We start from the raw sequence: 15,838 nt of genomic DNA, 5'->3' as shown, positions 1-15,838 counted from the left end.
GAGAACGTTTCAATATTTTGAAGAAATGACAAATGGGTGGTTTGATCGAGTCAGCGATAGCTAGGTCTGTGGACTGCGATCCTCGCCTAGCTAATTCGTCTGCTCTTTCATTACCCAGATAGTCGCAGTGTCCTGGTACCCAGCATAGCCGGAAGCCGTTAGTTAGCGTTCCCAAGGCTGATCTACACTTAAGGACGACATCGGATTTGATGTTGCAGGATTTGATGGCTTTAAGAGCCGCTTGGCTATCCACAAAGATAGTCACCGGTTCAAAGATTTCTGCATCCAAACTTTTTATCAATTCCGCTGCCTTCCAAATCGCGAAGATTTCAGCCTGGAAAACACTACAGTTGCTGTCTAGCCTTTAGGTGTACTCAAGAGATAGTATTTCACAGTAGACACCAGTCCCGGTACCTTCCTCCATCTTGGAACCGTCTGTATAGAAAGCCAGACCGTCCAGAGGGGGGTTACTGCGGTTCCAGTCATCTCTACTAGGTATAACGAAGTCTATATCGTCAAATCTCAGGACTGGTGATATATAGTCGCTCAGTTTGGTTCACATTTATGCCTGATTCGTTCAGGATACAACCATGCCCATAGGTACAACCGCGTCAGAGATCCTGTTCATGCAGCCGTAGGGCACTGCGAGTTGCCTGACACTTAATGCTGAGACTCAGTGGTTTTAAGTTCAGCATTGCGTTCAGAGCAGCCTGTGGTGTGCTCCTGGTGGTTCCAGTTTTGATAATCGAGGCAGCTCTTTGTACCTTGTCAAGCCTACCGGATGTCGATTTTTGGCGCAGTGAGTGCCACTAAACAAGAGAACCATAGGATAAAATGGGTCTAACCACGGTGTTATACAACCAGTGTATAATCGATGGGTTTAGGCCCCAACTTTTCCCAATGGGGTTCAATGTTATATCGTTGGACCTCTCTCTCTCTAGATCATGAATATACCTATTGACATGCCTTGGTGGGGTGATTAGATACGGTTATTAAGATGACTCTTACGGTAACACCATTGTGCTGCCATACTGGAAGAATGTACGACTCTTTGTCTGTCTGCACCCCAAGTGCTACCGGCTGGGAACCTGAGGTCCTTATCTCAGTTTGTAGTAGGGTTTTGTAGTAGATAGTGTTCGAAATTCTGTTACTAACGACTAGAACATTGGGAAATATCTAGTAAGATCGATTAAAAAGCTAACGCCAAGATCATACAATTACCCGCATGCGTAACGATCACAATGTCTGCTCAATGTCCTCAAGCAGCGGGAGTGTTTGACAGTATCAAAGGCTAGCGCCACCAACACTATCCTATCGCAACGGTTTTTCTGGCCGAGTCTTCGTTCAATATGTGAATATTTCTGATTTTGGGGAGAAATAAAGAAAAATCAGTCTGAACGATTCACCTTTGCTGACATCCTTGCTTGGCTTCAGTAGCGGAACTATCCTGCCCATATTTAAACTTCGGCCACAAACGTTGTTGCTAGCGACATGTTAAGATTTTTCGTGAGATACTCGACTTCAGATTCATCCAGCTGTTAAGCATTGCCATGGAGATTCCATTAGGGTCCAACGCATTGGACAATTTCACGTTCCCAATGACATTTGCATTCTGTTGCAGAGCATCTAATGCTCTCCTCTAGATCTACTCTCCTCTTCGCCCTGTCTATCCCAGGGTGCTCGAAAATTGTGGATTAAAATAACTTCATCTCTTCGAATCTTCCTTCTTTAAAGGGTTCTAGAGCGTTGCCCGCAATTCACTAATTCCTTCTCCAATGTTGCAACTCTTCAGATGACCTAGCCCTTGTTCCGCTTGTGAAAATCGGCCAACCTATTAACTTCCAGTGTCATTAACTTCCTAGAGTTAGGTTGGCTCAGCAAAGCTCAAATTTATGGGTATTCGAAATTTCGGTTATTCGACCATGCAAAACGTAGAGCCATCAATCCGATCAGCCAGTGCTATATGGTCATTGCCGAGGACCGAATGCATACAAATCATGCGCCTTCCAAAAGCAGGCTAATGTTGAGCTTATATCCTGGATTACAACTATTAATGGGCGGGATGTAAACTATAAGCTGTTCTCATACATTCCATGGTAATTCAAGCATTTTTTGTATAGGAAAAATGTGTAAGGACAATATTCCCCACTGTTATTGTTTGAATATGCTAAATAGTTTCCCAAAGCATAATTTTTTAGTTTCCTTTTGCAAATTATATGTATGTCCGCTTACCCAAAATTTTCATAATGTTAAACAAGTCCTTAGTGTTCAAAACACACAATCCTCTTCTAAAACTCTCAGAGAGCACTGGCAGTTAATATGGATGTATGTATAAACGTAGATTTATTGCAAACTGTGTCCTGAAGAGAATTGTGTAACAATTGCAAGGAAATCTCCCAGCATTCGGTAGCCATAACTAATGAGGTAAACTTTACCACCAAACTTGGTGGCTGTATTTTTTCATTTTGTGGGTGGTGTTGGGGTTGGAAAATGAGAGCAAAATTGTCTGTAAGCCAATTTTTGTAATCCCTTTTTTTGCTGCAGGGTATATATAGAGAAATTTGCCATTTAAGAAAATTCTACTCAGTTATCAAGTGTCTTCCAAAAGCAAAGGATGTTCGAAAGGATACAAAAGAAAAAAATTATATAAAATATACTAAAAATATATATATTTATACAATGGGCTGAAATATTTAAACAGAAAAGCTAATGTTTTACAACAAAACAACAAATAAAAATATAAAGTTTTAAAAAATATTTAAAAAATGCAAACAACAATAAACATAAAACAAAAGTTAGACAAAATATTGCCAATGGAAAAATCGAAAATTCTTTGAAAAGTTAAAAGGAAAAAATCACAAAAAAAATATTTTTCTCAGTGAAGCAAAGAAAGAAGTGTTGACACTTTGAAAACGAGAATATGAGAAATATTTGGCAATATTATATAATTTAAAATAAACAAAGATTTTTAAAGAAGAAAAAATTAACATTTAAAGACAAATAGCAAAAATTTGTCTTTTAGAACGAAAGGTTTTTAATCAAATCTTCCTGGTATTCATACCACCACCTCATCTCACCACCTATTTCAACATGGCGCTGCAGTCGTTCCTTAATATACACACGCTATTCTTTTTGGTGTTTTAACTTGGCTTTTAATCAACGAATCTATCCAACCAACCCCCTACGACGGAGAATTGTTGATGTTACCCGGCAGACAGGCAGGCAGCAATGTTAAGTGGATTATTTTGTGTTGTTGGAATTGTGTAATGCTTACTTGACAAAAAAAAAAAAACTGATACATTAACTGGAAAAATAAAATGGAATTTTAATTCATTTTAAATGTAAACAACAAATCGCTAATTAAGTCTTCCATTGGCTTTGTTTTATGTACCATCGAACTTTGCCAATTTAAATGAAAGATAAGTTCTTCAGTAATAAATCGATTAAACAGCTAAACGAAGCTAGTTGGAATTGTAACGGACAAATGTTTTAAAACATTAAATGTAAAATTTGAAAACCAAAGTGGAAGTTAAAAATTAATAAAAAATATACTAATCTTCAAAAACGTTTATGGAAATAGAAAGTTGTATTGAAAATTTGAAAAAAAAGTCTGTAGAAAGGATATTTACAATTTAAAAGACAGTTTTTGGAACAAGAGGAACGAACATTCATAATCGAAAAGCTTTTTCCAAAAAATATGCAAAGTATCCCAACATTTTAAAAGAAAAAAATTGATGAAAACGCCTTTTAAACCCAATAGAAGTGGATGCGGAACTTATTCAAATAAATTTCTTAGGATTTTTAGAATTTGAAACGAAAAATCTTTACTTCAATGTTGCGATTAATATTTCAATGATATTCATATTCTATCTAATTGCATCAAAATCACCGTCAAAAAGGGTTTAGCATACATTTCTATTTAGTTTACTGTATGAATGCCTAATTGGAAGAATTTCAAGGAAATTTAAAAGAAGAAGAATTTAACAAATGCAAATTTTCCGAAACCGCCAACCGTTGTAAAAAGTGAGACAGTTCCAAAAAACTAGAATTGATTCAAAATACTCTAGAATATACTTTTTTCTACAAGTTTTACAATCGCTTTGGTAACTTAAGCGGATCAACTTTTCCTTGACAGTCAAATGCTCGTTCCGATACTTCTCGAGTTTTACACAAACAAGGACTGACATCTCATTTTAGCCGTATATATATAACTTAACATGGTCTCTCAATTAGAAGGCACCACCGAATAAGATCCTAAACTAAGCGAGATATACATAGCCAATGACTGACATCCCGCTAAGGCAATATTGTAGGATCAAAGTCATATTACAACAAGAAAGCCTTATATTACGGATTTAAGCATAGAACTAAAGAACTACACAGTCCTTCTATCAGTATGCCATAGCCAATTCCAATATGCAATGTTATCTTTTAAGGGGACTTTACTAGTGATGAAAATTGTTTCGAATTAATTGATGATACCTCGTCTTGTTCCAAAGGTATAGAGAAATTTCGATATATGTAAAAAATGAAATCAAATAGCTAAAGTTGCCCAGAAAATATTATTAAAAATATCAAAAACCAAAAATATATACAAATTTATTTAAAAAAATATACAATTTATATTAATAAGATTTACATTTTTAACGTAAATAATAAAATAAAAAAATAAATTTTTAACAAACAAATCGATGAAAATATAAAAAAAAAATTAAATAATATAAAAAATTAAAATTAAAAAATATAAAAAAATTAAATAATATAAAAAATTAAAAATAAAAAACATAAATTATAAAAAAAATTAAATAATATAAAAAAAATTAAATAATATATAAAATTAAAAATAAAAAAATATAAAAAATTAAATAAACAAATAACTTATGAAAGTGCAAAAATAAATTACAAAATAATAGAATTAAAACCAATAAAAATTGTATATATTTGGGTATAAAAATAAATATGTAATATATTTTAATTTAATAGTTTTATAAAAATTAAAAAAAAAATATAGAAATAGTGAACATTTTAATAAAAATTATATAAAAAAATAAAAATATAAATGAAACTAAAATATAATAATTTTCAATCTCTATGAAATTGTACATACATAAACAAAATAAAAAAAAATAACAGCTATTCATAAATTATTAATAAATATAATAATTTAAAATGTATAATAATAATAAAATTTAAATTATACCAAAATTAATACTAATAATATAATATATTGGTCACAAACTAATAATTTGGCTTCAATTACAAAACAAATAAATAAAAAAAAAAATAAAATTTATAGTAAATATTATTTTTAATAATATTTTCGGATGAAATTTTATTTATTAACTCATAAATAAAAATAATATTAAATTTATATAACAACTAAATATTAATTTAATACCAATAATAATATAATTATGGAATAATAAAATTGTTAATATAATAAATAATATTTAGCTCAATTACAAAAATTATTTAAACTTTTTAGTAATAAAAAACTAAACACATAATAATATAAAAATAAAAAATTATAAATAAAAATAAATAAATCTATTAAACCAATATAACTACTTAAAACATCAATTTAGTGCTAATGAAAAATAATAGCATTATAATAATATAATAAGTAATAATTAATACAATAAAATCATAACAATAATTTTAAATTTATAATAATAAAAAATAAATTCATAATAAGCTATAAAATAAAAATTTATAAAATAAAAGGAAATCACATTTTGGTAACCATTCCAAAAAATTTTGTTAATGTATTTATTTAAAAATCATAAATGAATCATTCCTTTAAAATTCTATGCATAAATTCTACTAAAAATCAATTTAGTAGCAATACAAACAAAATTATAATAATAAAATTAAATAATATTTAAATATTTATATAACATTAATATATTAAATATTATAATTTCATAATTTTTATAATTAAAAATGTATAACAATAAAATTTTAATACAAAGTAATATAATGTAAAAAATAAATTAAACCTATCACCGTTACCATCTCAAAAAATTAAATAATTTTTGTGGGGTAAAAATTAAAGTTTGATATACATTTATTTTTATATACTAAACAAAAATTATTTTTCAACAATAAACAAATAAAGAAAAATATATTTTAAAAAAATTATATATTGAATCAATGAAACTACTAAAATCAATTCGGCAACAAAACGAAATTTTAACAATAAAATATAAATAAATTATAATTAATATATAAATAAATATAAATGTAAAAATAATAATAAAGAAATAATAAAAATAATATTATAATTAATAAATAATACAATAAACTTAATGTAATAAATTAAAAACAATTAAACACAATTAATATAAAAATTTAATTTAATATTAACAAATTTAAAAACATTTTAATACAAATGTAAAATTAAAATAATAAAAATAATAATATAATATAAAAACTATATAATATTTAAAAAAATATGTAATAAATAAAAAATAACACAAAAATTTAAAATATATATTGGTCACCGTCACCTTTACAGACAGCAAATAAATAAATAAGAAAATAATAATAAAATTCAATATCGTTTAATATAACGAAGAAATTATATAAAATAAAATTGTAATTATAAATAACACAAAATTGTAATAATAAATAACATAAAAATAATACTTAAAAAATAATTAAAAAAGAACATAATATAATAAATATCATTCAGTATATACTAAAAAAAAATTAAAAAAATAAATATTAATATTATTTGGTCACCGTCAACATTACAAAAACTAAATTATAAATGCATAAATAACAATAAATTTAATACAAATGTAAAATTATAATAATAAAAATATTAATATAATATAAAAACTATATAATACTTAATAAATAATTAAAAAAATTTAATAAAAAAAAATTACACAAAAATTTTAAAAATATATTGGTCCACCTTCATCGCAGACAGCAAATTAATAAATCAGAAAATAAATTCAATAGCGTTTAATATAATGAAGAAATTATATAAAAAATTAAACAAAAATAATTAAAAATAGAAATGTTAATATAAAATTGTAATTATTAAAAACATAAACTTATATAATACTTAAAAAATAATTAAAAAACATAATATAATAAATATTCAATATATACAAATTAAAAAATAAATATTAATATTATTTGGTCACGGTCAACATCGGAAAAACTAAATTATACAAGCAGAAATAACAATACATTTTTATTGGCATTTTTTTAATAATTCATACTATGATATTATTAAAATGAATTGTAAACTTTTATTGATACAATATATGATAAATAAATATTTATTATCAAACAAAAACAAACGATAATGTAAATAATTAGATTCAAATATATTATATAACAACCAAAAATTTATGTAAACAAACCAGAAATACCAACTAAATAATGTAATGTAATATAAACAAATATTTTTATATAAGTAACCAAGTCTTCCATTATCCCAAGGATATAAAACATAAAAATATTTTTTTATTAACATCTTAATTATAATTGAAACTCCGATGTCTTCCTATCTTCTTTGGTAAAAGGAGATATAAATCGTCTTAACTACAAAGAAATCACCAAAGATAGCCACAATCAAACAGAAAATATCCATTATTTTGAGAATAATCATTAGTAATAGCTAATAAGAAAAGAAAATATTAAAAAAAATATTTTTTTCATTTAAGTAAATTCTAATGTCTTCCCATCTCCTTTGGTAAAAGGAGATACAAATCGTCTTATGAACAAAGATAGCGAAAATCAAATAAAAATCTCGATTATTTGAAGAATAATCATTACAATCAATATAATATTAAAAAAAATTGTAATCTACAAAAAATATTTTATGAACAAATATTATTTCATTGAAGAAAACTCTAATGTCTTCCCATCTTCTTTGGTAAAAGGAGATATAAATCGTCTTAATTGCAAATATATCACCAAAGATAGCCAAAATCAAACAAAAATTACAGGTTATTCTCCAAAAATAGCCCTTTGTATTTAGAATAATAATCCATAGTCAGCCATAGGTTAAGGTAAATATGGTCAAAGTAATTTTGAATCTTTGATACATAAATTTAAAGAGAAAAAAATTATTGAATGAAATATTACAATAACGAGTTCTGTTGATTGAATCTTTTTTATAAAATTGAAAAAATATATAAAAAAATATTGTGGAAAACTATTGCAAAAGTAGGATCGTGTCGCAAATTTAGTTTGACAATTCATTGCAAGTAAAGGGAAGATTTATAATGTATATTAGATACATCTTAACATAAAACGGATCTTAATTTTTTTGTGAAATAATAAGTAGTGTCAATTTTCTATTTAAAAGAAAAAAAAAATAATAAAAAATATTTAAGACCGGAATCTATTTAATACACAATTTAAAATCCACTGTCTTCCAATCTCCTTTGGTAAAAAGAGATACAAATCATATAATATTTTATCGCCAAAAACCATTAGAACATTTCTTAATATTGATGGAAGGTCGTAGAAGGAAGGTCCATTGTCTTCCAATATACAACAAAATATTACCCAAAAATATATAAAAAGTTGAACTTTTAGATCTTCTTATGCATTACTCGATTAAAAACTATTTAAAAAAATATCCAAGTATATTTACTGTCGAATATAGACATAGATCCCTTATTAGGAGAAATAAGTAAAATTATTGATTAATTTAAAATTATTGATTAATAGTTAAAACGTCAAAAAGCGATAAGACAAGACCCTATTTGGGTGTAAGGATCCTTGATAATTTTTTTAAAACTCGAACTCAAACGAGAAATTAATTAAAATTAATATTAAAACAATCTTCGTCCTAACTGGCAAAATTTTCAAGCAAAGTCACAAAAGTTTAGAAGGATTTTGATCAATATTAGTTTTAAGTATTAAGTACATTGTCTTCCTATCTTCTTTGGTAAAAGGAGATAAAAATCGAATACTATTTTATCACCAAAAGCCACAAAAACATTAATATCGATATCATAAATGAAAATAATTGAAATCCACAGTCTTCCTATACAGTAAATGAAATTGAAAAAAAGAGTATTAAAGTCATAAAAGCAAATACATATTATTAAAACTACACAAAAAAATATATTGTAAGTAAATATACAAAAATAAATTATATTGTAAGTATATTACATGAAAAAAAATATTAAAACAAATCCATTGTCAGCCATAGTTTTATAGCAATTTTTAAATGTCCTTTCTCTACAAAATAAAAAAAGAATAATAAAATTTTATAAAAAAAATCTAAACATTATCTACCAAAATGTTGTCCTCTTCCATGCAACAACAACATCATACACAAATTCAAACATTGCTTGCCGCCAATGCCACAACATCAACAGCAGCAGTAGCATCCGCAGCAGCAACAACAACATTAAAAGCCAAGAAACGTCGAAAACGCCGCAAGAAGCCACAATTTGGAATAAACAACAACAACAATAACACAACGACCTCCAGTGCCAAAAACATTAAAAAATCTCAAAAATTAATGCAACACCACAAAACAATTAATACAACAAAAAGTACTAAAAATACAACAAAACAATATTTTCAACATGATAATCGATTGGTGTCACATGAACATACCAATAACATTACCACCATACACCATCATCATCACCACCACCAACAGCACCAGCAGCAGAACACAACAGCCAGTGTTTTCAGCAAATATATTAGCGAGAGTGAATTGCTGTATGCCGAGGTGGCAAAAAAGTTTAAACCCCTAAAACCCGTAACAAAACAAAATTGGTTAGCAAAACAAAAATCAAAATTTTTACAAAAGCAAAAGAAGCAAAAGCAGCAGCAGTTATACTCTCAGAGAAAACAAAATAAACAAGGGTTGGTGGTTGCAGTGGCAAGAAAACAACAAAAACAAATTCAACAAACACCGGCTCATGCTCTCTTACAGCCATCCATGGGACAGCAGCACTGTTTGTGCTCCTGTGCAGGCCTCAGTGGCAATGTAACAGAAACAGCTGGTTTGATAAACCACAAGTCCTCGTTATGCTGCAGGAAAAACTCCAATTCTTCCACCAGTAATACTACCACCACCACCTCCAATAATAATTATTTAAGTTGTTTTAATTTCAATGATACCACAACATTGCCGAAATTGTTGGGTATTTTACAAAATTCAACACCTACTTTGCTTTTGGAAACTCTCATGAATAATGCCCAAATGTTAGAAACTAAAAAGACTAAAGGGCAAAGGTAACTTCATTTCTTAAGATTTCTTAAAAATTCCTATTTAAACCCATATTTTCACCAGATCTTATTGTCATGATATCATTTGATGTATAAAATGAAATAATTCATGATAATAAGCTTTAGTATAAACGTACTCTTAATATTTTTCCAAAGGATAATTAATCATATTAATGTATTCCCTTTTCCTTTTCATTACAGTGTCCGTGATACCCATCAAATTGCTGAAGCTCAACAAGAGAAAAACGCCAAACTACGTGAAGCCTTCAACATCTCGGAATATTTTGTTGAAGGTTCCAGTTTTGATTCGGATCGTAAAGCTAAAGAAGATTTAGCTAAAAGTTTAGCCTTACAAAAAGAACTGGACGCTCAACGTGAACAAGCCGCCGCAGCAGCATCTGCTGCAGCAGCTAAAGAAAAAGAAAAACGTTATGCTTTAGTACGGACACCATCAAGAGAACGTGATGTTCCATCATCTGGTGGTGGCGGCGATGGAGTTGGTATTATAGGTGGAAATGGAGATAATGATGAGCATTCCATTAAAAAGAAGAAAAAGAAAAGAACACGCGAGAGGTAAGTTGTTATTTTGTTACAATTTTTAAAATTAAAAATATAGGTTGGAATATTGAGATCTTTCTTATATACAATAAGTAAAAAAGTAACAGTCGGCTTTGCTGACAGAGATATAAACGTAGTCTGTGTGAATTGAAACTTTAATCTATAGGCAGATCGAATACCGGCTACACAAAAAAGCCTTTTCACAAAAATGTTGTGTTTGGGGAGTTTCCAGAATGTTGTAGCCCTTTTTCGATATACGAACTTGTCGACAAAAATATGGATTTGGATTAAAGCTGGAAAGTATTGCGGAGGAGGTACTTGAAGACATGTACCGACGTAGTCCATTTTGGTAGTGGATTTTATTTTGGTAGACAATCTTTTCGATATATATATAACACGCCGTCCAGTCATTTCAGTTGGTCGCAAGAAATATTACGATAGCCATGTTCGGACCAACACAGTATCCTGTGTATTCCGTAAGCTTTACAATCGTACCCATATTGTAATTTTATGTTCATGAATTACGAAGTTATAAACAGGTGAATTTCAAAGGCCCATATCTCTGGAAGTATGGATCTATGTCTAATGTTGTTCTGCGCACCAGGCACTACGTATGGTAGCCGTAGGACGTTTTTACGCTTTCATGCCATTTTTTTCGGGGAGAATGCCCTTGAAAAAATTGTAAAAGGGGCCTATGTAACAACCTGATGAAAAAAAAGCTGGGGCCTAATTACGCCATCGATTCGATCGAATATTTGCTGGTAAATGCAAAAATTGAACTATGAAAACCTATGTGTTGTTCAAAGAACATTAAGGAGGTGGCAAAAATGTGTTTACTTTATAGCAAAAACTAAAAAAAAAAAACAAAATTATTAATGAAGAAATGTAATTATTTGTTGAAATCGTTGAATAATACTTTTGGAATGAAGTTGTGCTAGAAAAATTTACGAAATGATTTATGTTTGTAAACTTTTTGACATTGTTGTAATAAATTGCTAATGCATCTCCTTTAGTAAATGTACGGTTGGTGGCGCGAATAGGTATTCATAGTTCTATTTTTTCATTCACGAGCAAATACTCGATCGAATCGAATGTCGTAATTAGGCCCCAGTAATGCGATTCTCCAACACATTTTTTGAATCAAATAAAATTTGTCAACACTCTTGCTATCGGTAGAACTTTACGATTACTTTTTATTGGTCGCTAACTTACCAAATAATATCGTTATTTACCAGAATTATAAGCATTTTAATTTTACCGACAATTGTCGGTAACTCTGAAAATGAGTTAGAGAATCGCACTACCTGTCTTTAACTGCATTTTTCCGACATTTTGTGTGAAGGCACCCGAAGAGTGGACCGATATAATAATCCATATTCGAACTTGATCTATGCCTGGTAGAAATATTACGATGTGCAAAGTCGGTAACTAATCGGTTAGTCCCTCCGAGAGTTATCGTGCGCATTATTTTTGCTAAAAATGTTGTAACTTTTGTGGGGAAGGTATCCGATGGAGTGGACCGATATTTCCCATCTTCGAACTTAATCTAACTTTGCATAAAACATAACGAGAGCCAATATTTTGAAACAAATCGGATGATCCGTTCGAGTGTTATCGTGCGCACTTTTCAGAAAGACATGGAAGGACGTGGCTAAATCGACTCCAAATAAAGTGAAACAGATTTCGTCACTGTTCTCGACAAAGCGTGAACCTATAACACCCTCTTCAGATTGCCTATCACCCTCCTCCAAATTCATTCCTACGCAAACTGTTACCATTACTATGCTCTTTCTCAACTGTCCATTCCAATTTTGGTTCCATCCTGGTTGCTGTAGACACTTTTACGACCAAAAGAATGTTGCTGTTTTTGATGGGTCAATCCGGTATCGCAGAACCAGTACTTTTAGGTTACATTTTTATACCCTCAGCATTTATGCTAACGAGGGTATATACACTTTCATACGGGCAAAATGTGCCTCATCGAAATAATGGTTTTAGACCCCAAGTATGTTTCGACGAAATGTGTTTTAGACAATTTGGAGTTGATTTAGGCATGTCCGTCCGTCTGTCTGTCTGTCTGGCTGGAGCGAATGATAAATCTCGAACGAATCAACAGATTCGGTCCACAATTTGGCTTTCGTAATATTTTGTCCAAACTTAGTTTTAGTTCGAAGATGGGTTATATCGGTCCACTCCTTCCGGTACCTCCCCCACAAAAGTTCGGAAATGTTCGGAAAATTTGTTCGCACGACAACTCTTGAAGTAATTAACCGATTTGGTCCATACTTTGCACATCGTGAAATTTCTACCAGACATAGATGATGGTCCAATATGCACTCTATCGGTCCACTCGTTGGGGTACCTCCCACCCAATATTTCGGAAAAGTTCAGTTTAGGTCCTGCTCTCGAATCGCTTTGATTTTTGTTGTAGCAACTTGCATTCACCGCCTCCCATACGACGGTATAAGTTTCATCAGGTGCAAGTTCATACTTCCTAAGAAAATAGCCTGAAAGGTACAAAAAGCCCCTATGTATGATACCGTGTGTAGTGCTTGAAACGCAAGATAACTATAGAACGGATCTGCCGATTCGGTCCAAAATGTGGCCTTCGTGATATTTTATGCAAACTTAGTTTAAGTTCGAAGATAAGCCATATCGGTCTACTCCTTCAGGTACCTCCCCCACAAAAGTTCAAAAATGTTCGGAAAAATTGTGCGCTGTGTGTTGATGGGAGTGATCGATTTGGTCCATACTTTACACATCCTAATATATCTACCAGATATAGATCAGGTTCGAATATGGACTATATTTGTCCACTCCTTCGGGTACCTCCCATACAAAATTTTGGATAAATTCACTTTCAGATCTGCTCTCGAATCACTTTGATTTTTGTTTAAGCAAATGGTATTCGCTTCCTCAATTAACGCAGTAAAAGTTTTTTCAGTGGCAAGTGCATACTTCTTGAGAAAAAAGCCCGAAAGTTGTAAAAAAAACCCTATGGCACCATATGTAGTGGCTGGAGAGCTCGAACCGAATACTGTGTTCGTCCACACTTTGGATATTGTAATATTTCTTCGAATATTAGATGAAATTCAAAGGTGGTGCTTATAGGTCCTCTCCTTCCGGTACCTCCCCCACAAAAGTTCGAAAATATTCGCTAAAATTCATATACCGCGTTTGACGCCTTTTTTGGAAAAATCCTTTTTGGTACGGGTTGCCCGTGTGTTCAATGCTTTACCGCAAGATCTTAAGACATTCAGTGGCTCCTTAATCCGTTATAAAATGAAGTTATTTGAACATTTTAATCGGAGTGATTTTGAAGATTAATAATTTTTCGACTAGTACAAATTTTTGTTATGATTGTTTATGTTCCTTATTTCTAATATTGCTTAGCTGATTACTAAACAGATCTTCATATTTTCTTTAATTACATCCTGTTAATGAATTTTAAGACTATCAAATTAAATTTATTGTTAGATTTAAGCTTTTGGAGTAGTGTATGTTTTGTAGCTTTTGGAACCGCTCTTGGCCCTATGGGCTAGGTTCCCATTTATGAAAATAAATTGAATAAAATGGTACGAGCGATTTCTCATAGACGTAGCAACCGATTTGTTCCAAACTTTGGATCTCTAAATATTGTCGAAACTTAGTTTATGTTAAAATTTGGGCCCTATCTGTCCAATCCTTGTGTGGTTAAGGGTATGTTCGAGGATCCTTTGAACATTTTTACCAAAGGTTTTTCTAGTGGCCCTGTTTACAACGATATTATATTTTTTTCGTAGGCTACTGTGATAAAAAAGCTCTATCTATCGATATCCCCGCAAATTTTTCAACTTTAATTCTATCAACATTTGAAAACCCCCCTAAAAAAAGTGTTTCAATCCACACAGGCTGATGGTATATCTCTGTCGGCAAAGCCGACTGATACTTTTTTACTTGTGATATTAATTTTCACTTTTATTCTCGAAGTAATTTTCATGACATGAAAAACTTCTGTAAAAGTGTCGTACATAGTTGCAAAATTTTTGTTCGAAGAAAAATTACCAACGTTCGAAATTTTTGGATTCCCTTATACGATCCTACAAGAAGCTACTATTTTTACTACGATAACATTTTAGATTCTTGCAGTTCTGGAACAGACCAATTGTAAACACAAAATATTACAAACAAGTTGTTGTGCGGCAAGTTTCTCGTTAACTTAAAACATGAAAATTGTGTAAAATAATAGAAAATTGTGAAAAATTAAAAGTAATAGTGACCCGAAAAAAATTATATCGCATCCTGGCATTGGAAAATATATTTCTAATTTTTAATAATCTGACTCTTTTTGTCTATTTTTACTCATTTTATTGGAAAAAGTCATTAGTATGTGATTTTGATTAGTTTTATTGCAAAATATGCCATTAAAGTTCGTTTTATACCACAAAAATATTCATTTCGACAGCAAATGTGTGGCGGGCAAAAACTTGAAAGATTCCACTATAAAGTGTATTCGTTAACGGATGCCGTAATCCAAATACTGAAAACATCGATCGAAATAACTCGATCACGTATGCGAGAATTAGGCCCCTGTTCGAAGTCGGTTGGTTTTGGGTCAATCCGGTACCTCAGATTTCGTAGTGGTAGGATATATTTTGAAAAGAAGTTTTTGAAGTTTTTGCCACAAAATCTCTGAAGTCCAGAAAGATGGAGAAGTGGATATTAATGTTTGTCTTACTTGGTTTATGTGTAGTGAAGTTTTTGGGATTGTAAGATTGAAGAGGAAGATGTAAGGAACTGTTAAGATTAATGGGCGCAGTTATGCATGTGTGGTTTGTCAGGCATAAACAATGCATAATGCTTTAATTTTGCTCATTAAGACCTTCAGGAATATTTGCTACTTTGTTAATCGGTTCAGATCACTTAGTGCTTAATATTTGCGATTAATATTTTAGATCTTTTAACATTTTTAGTATATTTAATGAATTCTCAAAATATTATTCTGCATACTTTTAATTAAATCTTTAGATCCCTATTTAAACGTTTACTCGGGGTCTACTGCCATGAATATTATTAGATTGAA

The 15,838-nt window shown here is 30.4% G+C and overlaps 1 protein-coding gene across 14 annotated transcripts in view; it reads left to right on the top strand.

The window, feature by feature from the left end:
- Positions 1 to 15,838, top strand: part of Srrm234 (Serine-arginine repetitive matrix 2/3/4) — a 57,792-nt gene that overhangs the window by 12,241 nt on the left and 29,713 nt on the right. For all 14 annotated transcript variants that reach the window (XR_012412542.1, XR_012412543.1, XM_073982940.1 and 11 more), the window contains exon 4: positions 10,420 to 10,791. Coding sequence is in view for 12 of the 14 variants with exons in the window: in XM_073982940.1 (XP_073839041.1) it covers positions 10,420 to 10,791 (372 nt within the window). In the remaining 2 variants the exon portion in view is untranslated. The remainder of the gene's footprint in view (positions 1 to 10,419; positions 10,792 to 15,838) is intronic.

This window comes from Musca autumnalis, unplaced genomic scaffold (genome assembly GCF_047663935.1).
Source record: "Musca autumnalis isolate F117 unplaced genomic scaffold, ASM4766393v1 scaffold_4, whole genome shotgun sequence".
Taxonomy (NCBI): domain Eukaryota; kingdom Metazoa; phylum Arthropoda; class Insecta; order Diptera; family Muscidae; genus Musca; species Musca autumnalis.
The sequence above is the reverse complement of the archived record's forward strand: the minus strand, read 5'-3'. Positions and strand labels throughout refer to the sequence as shown.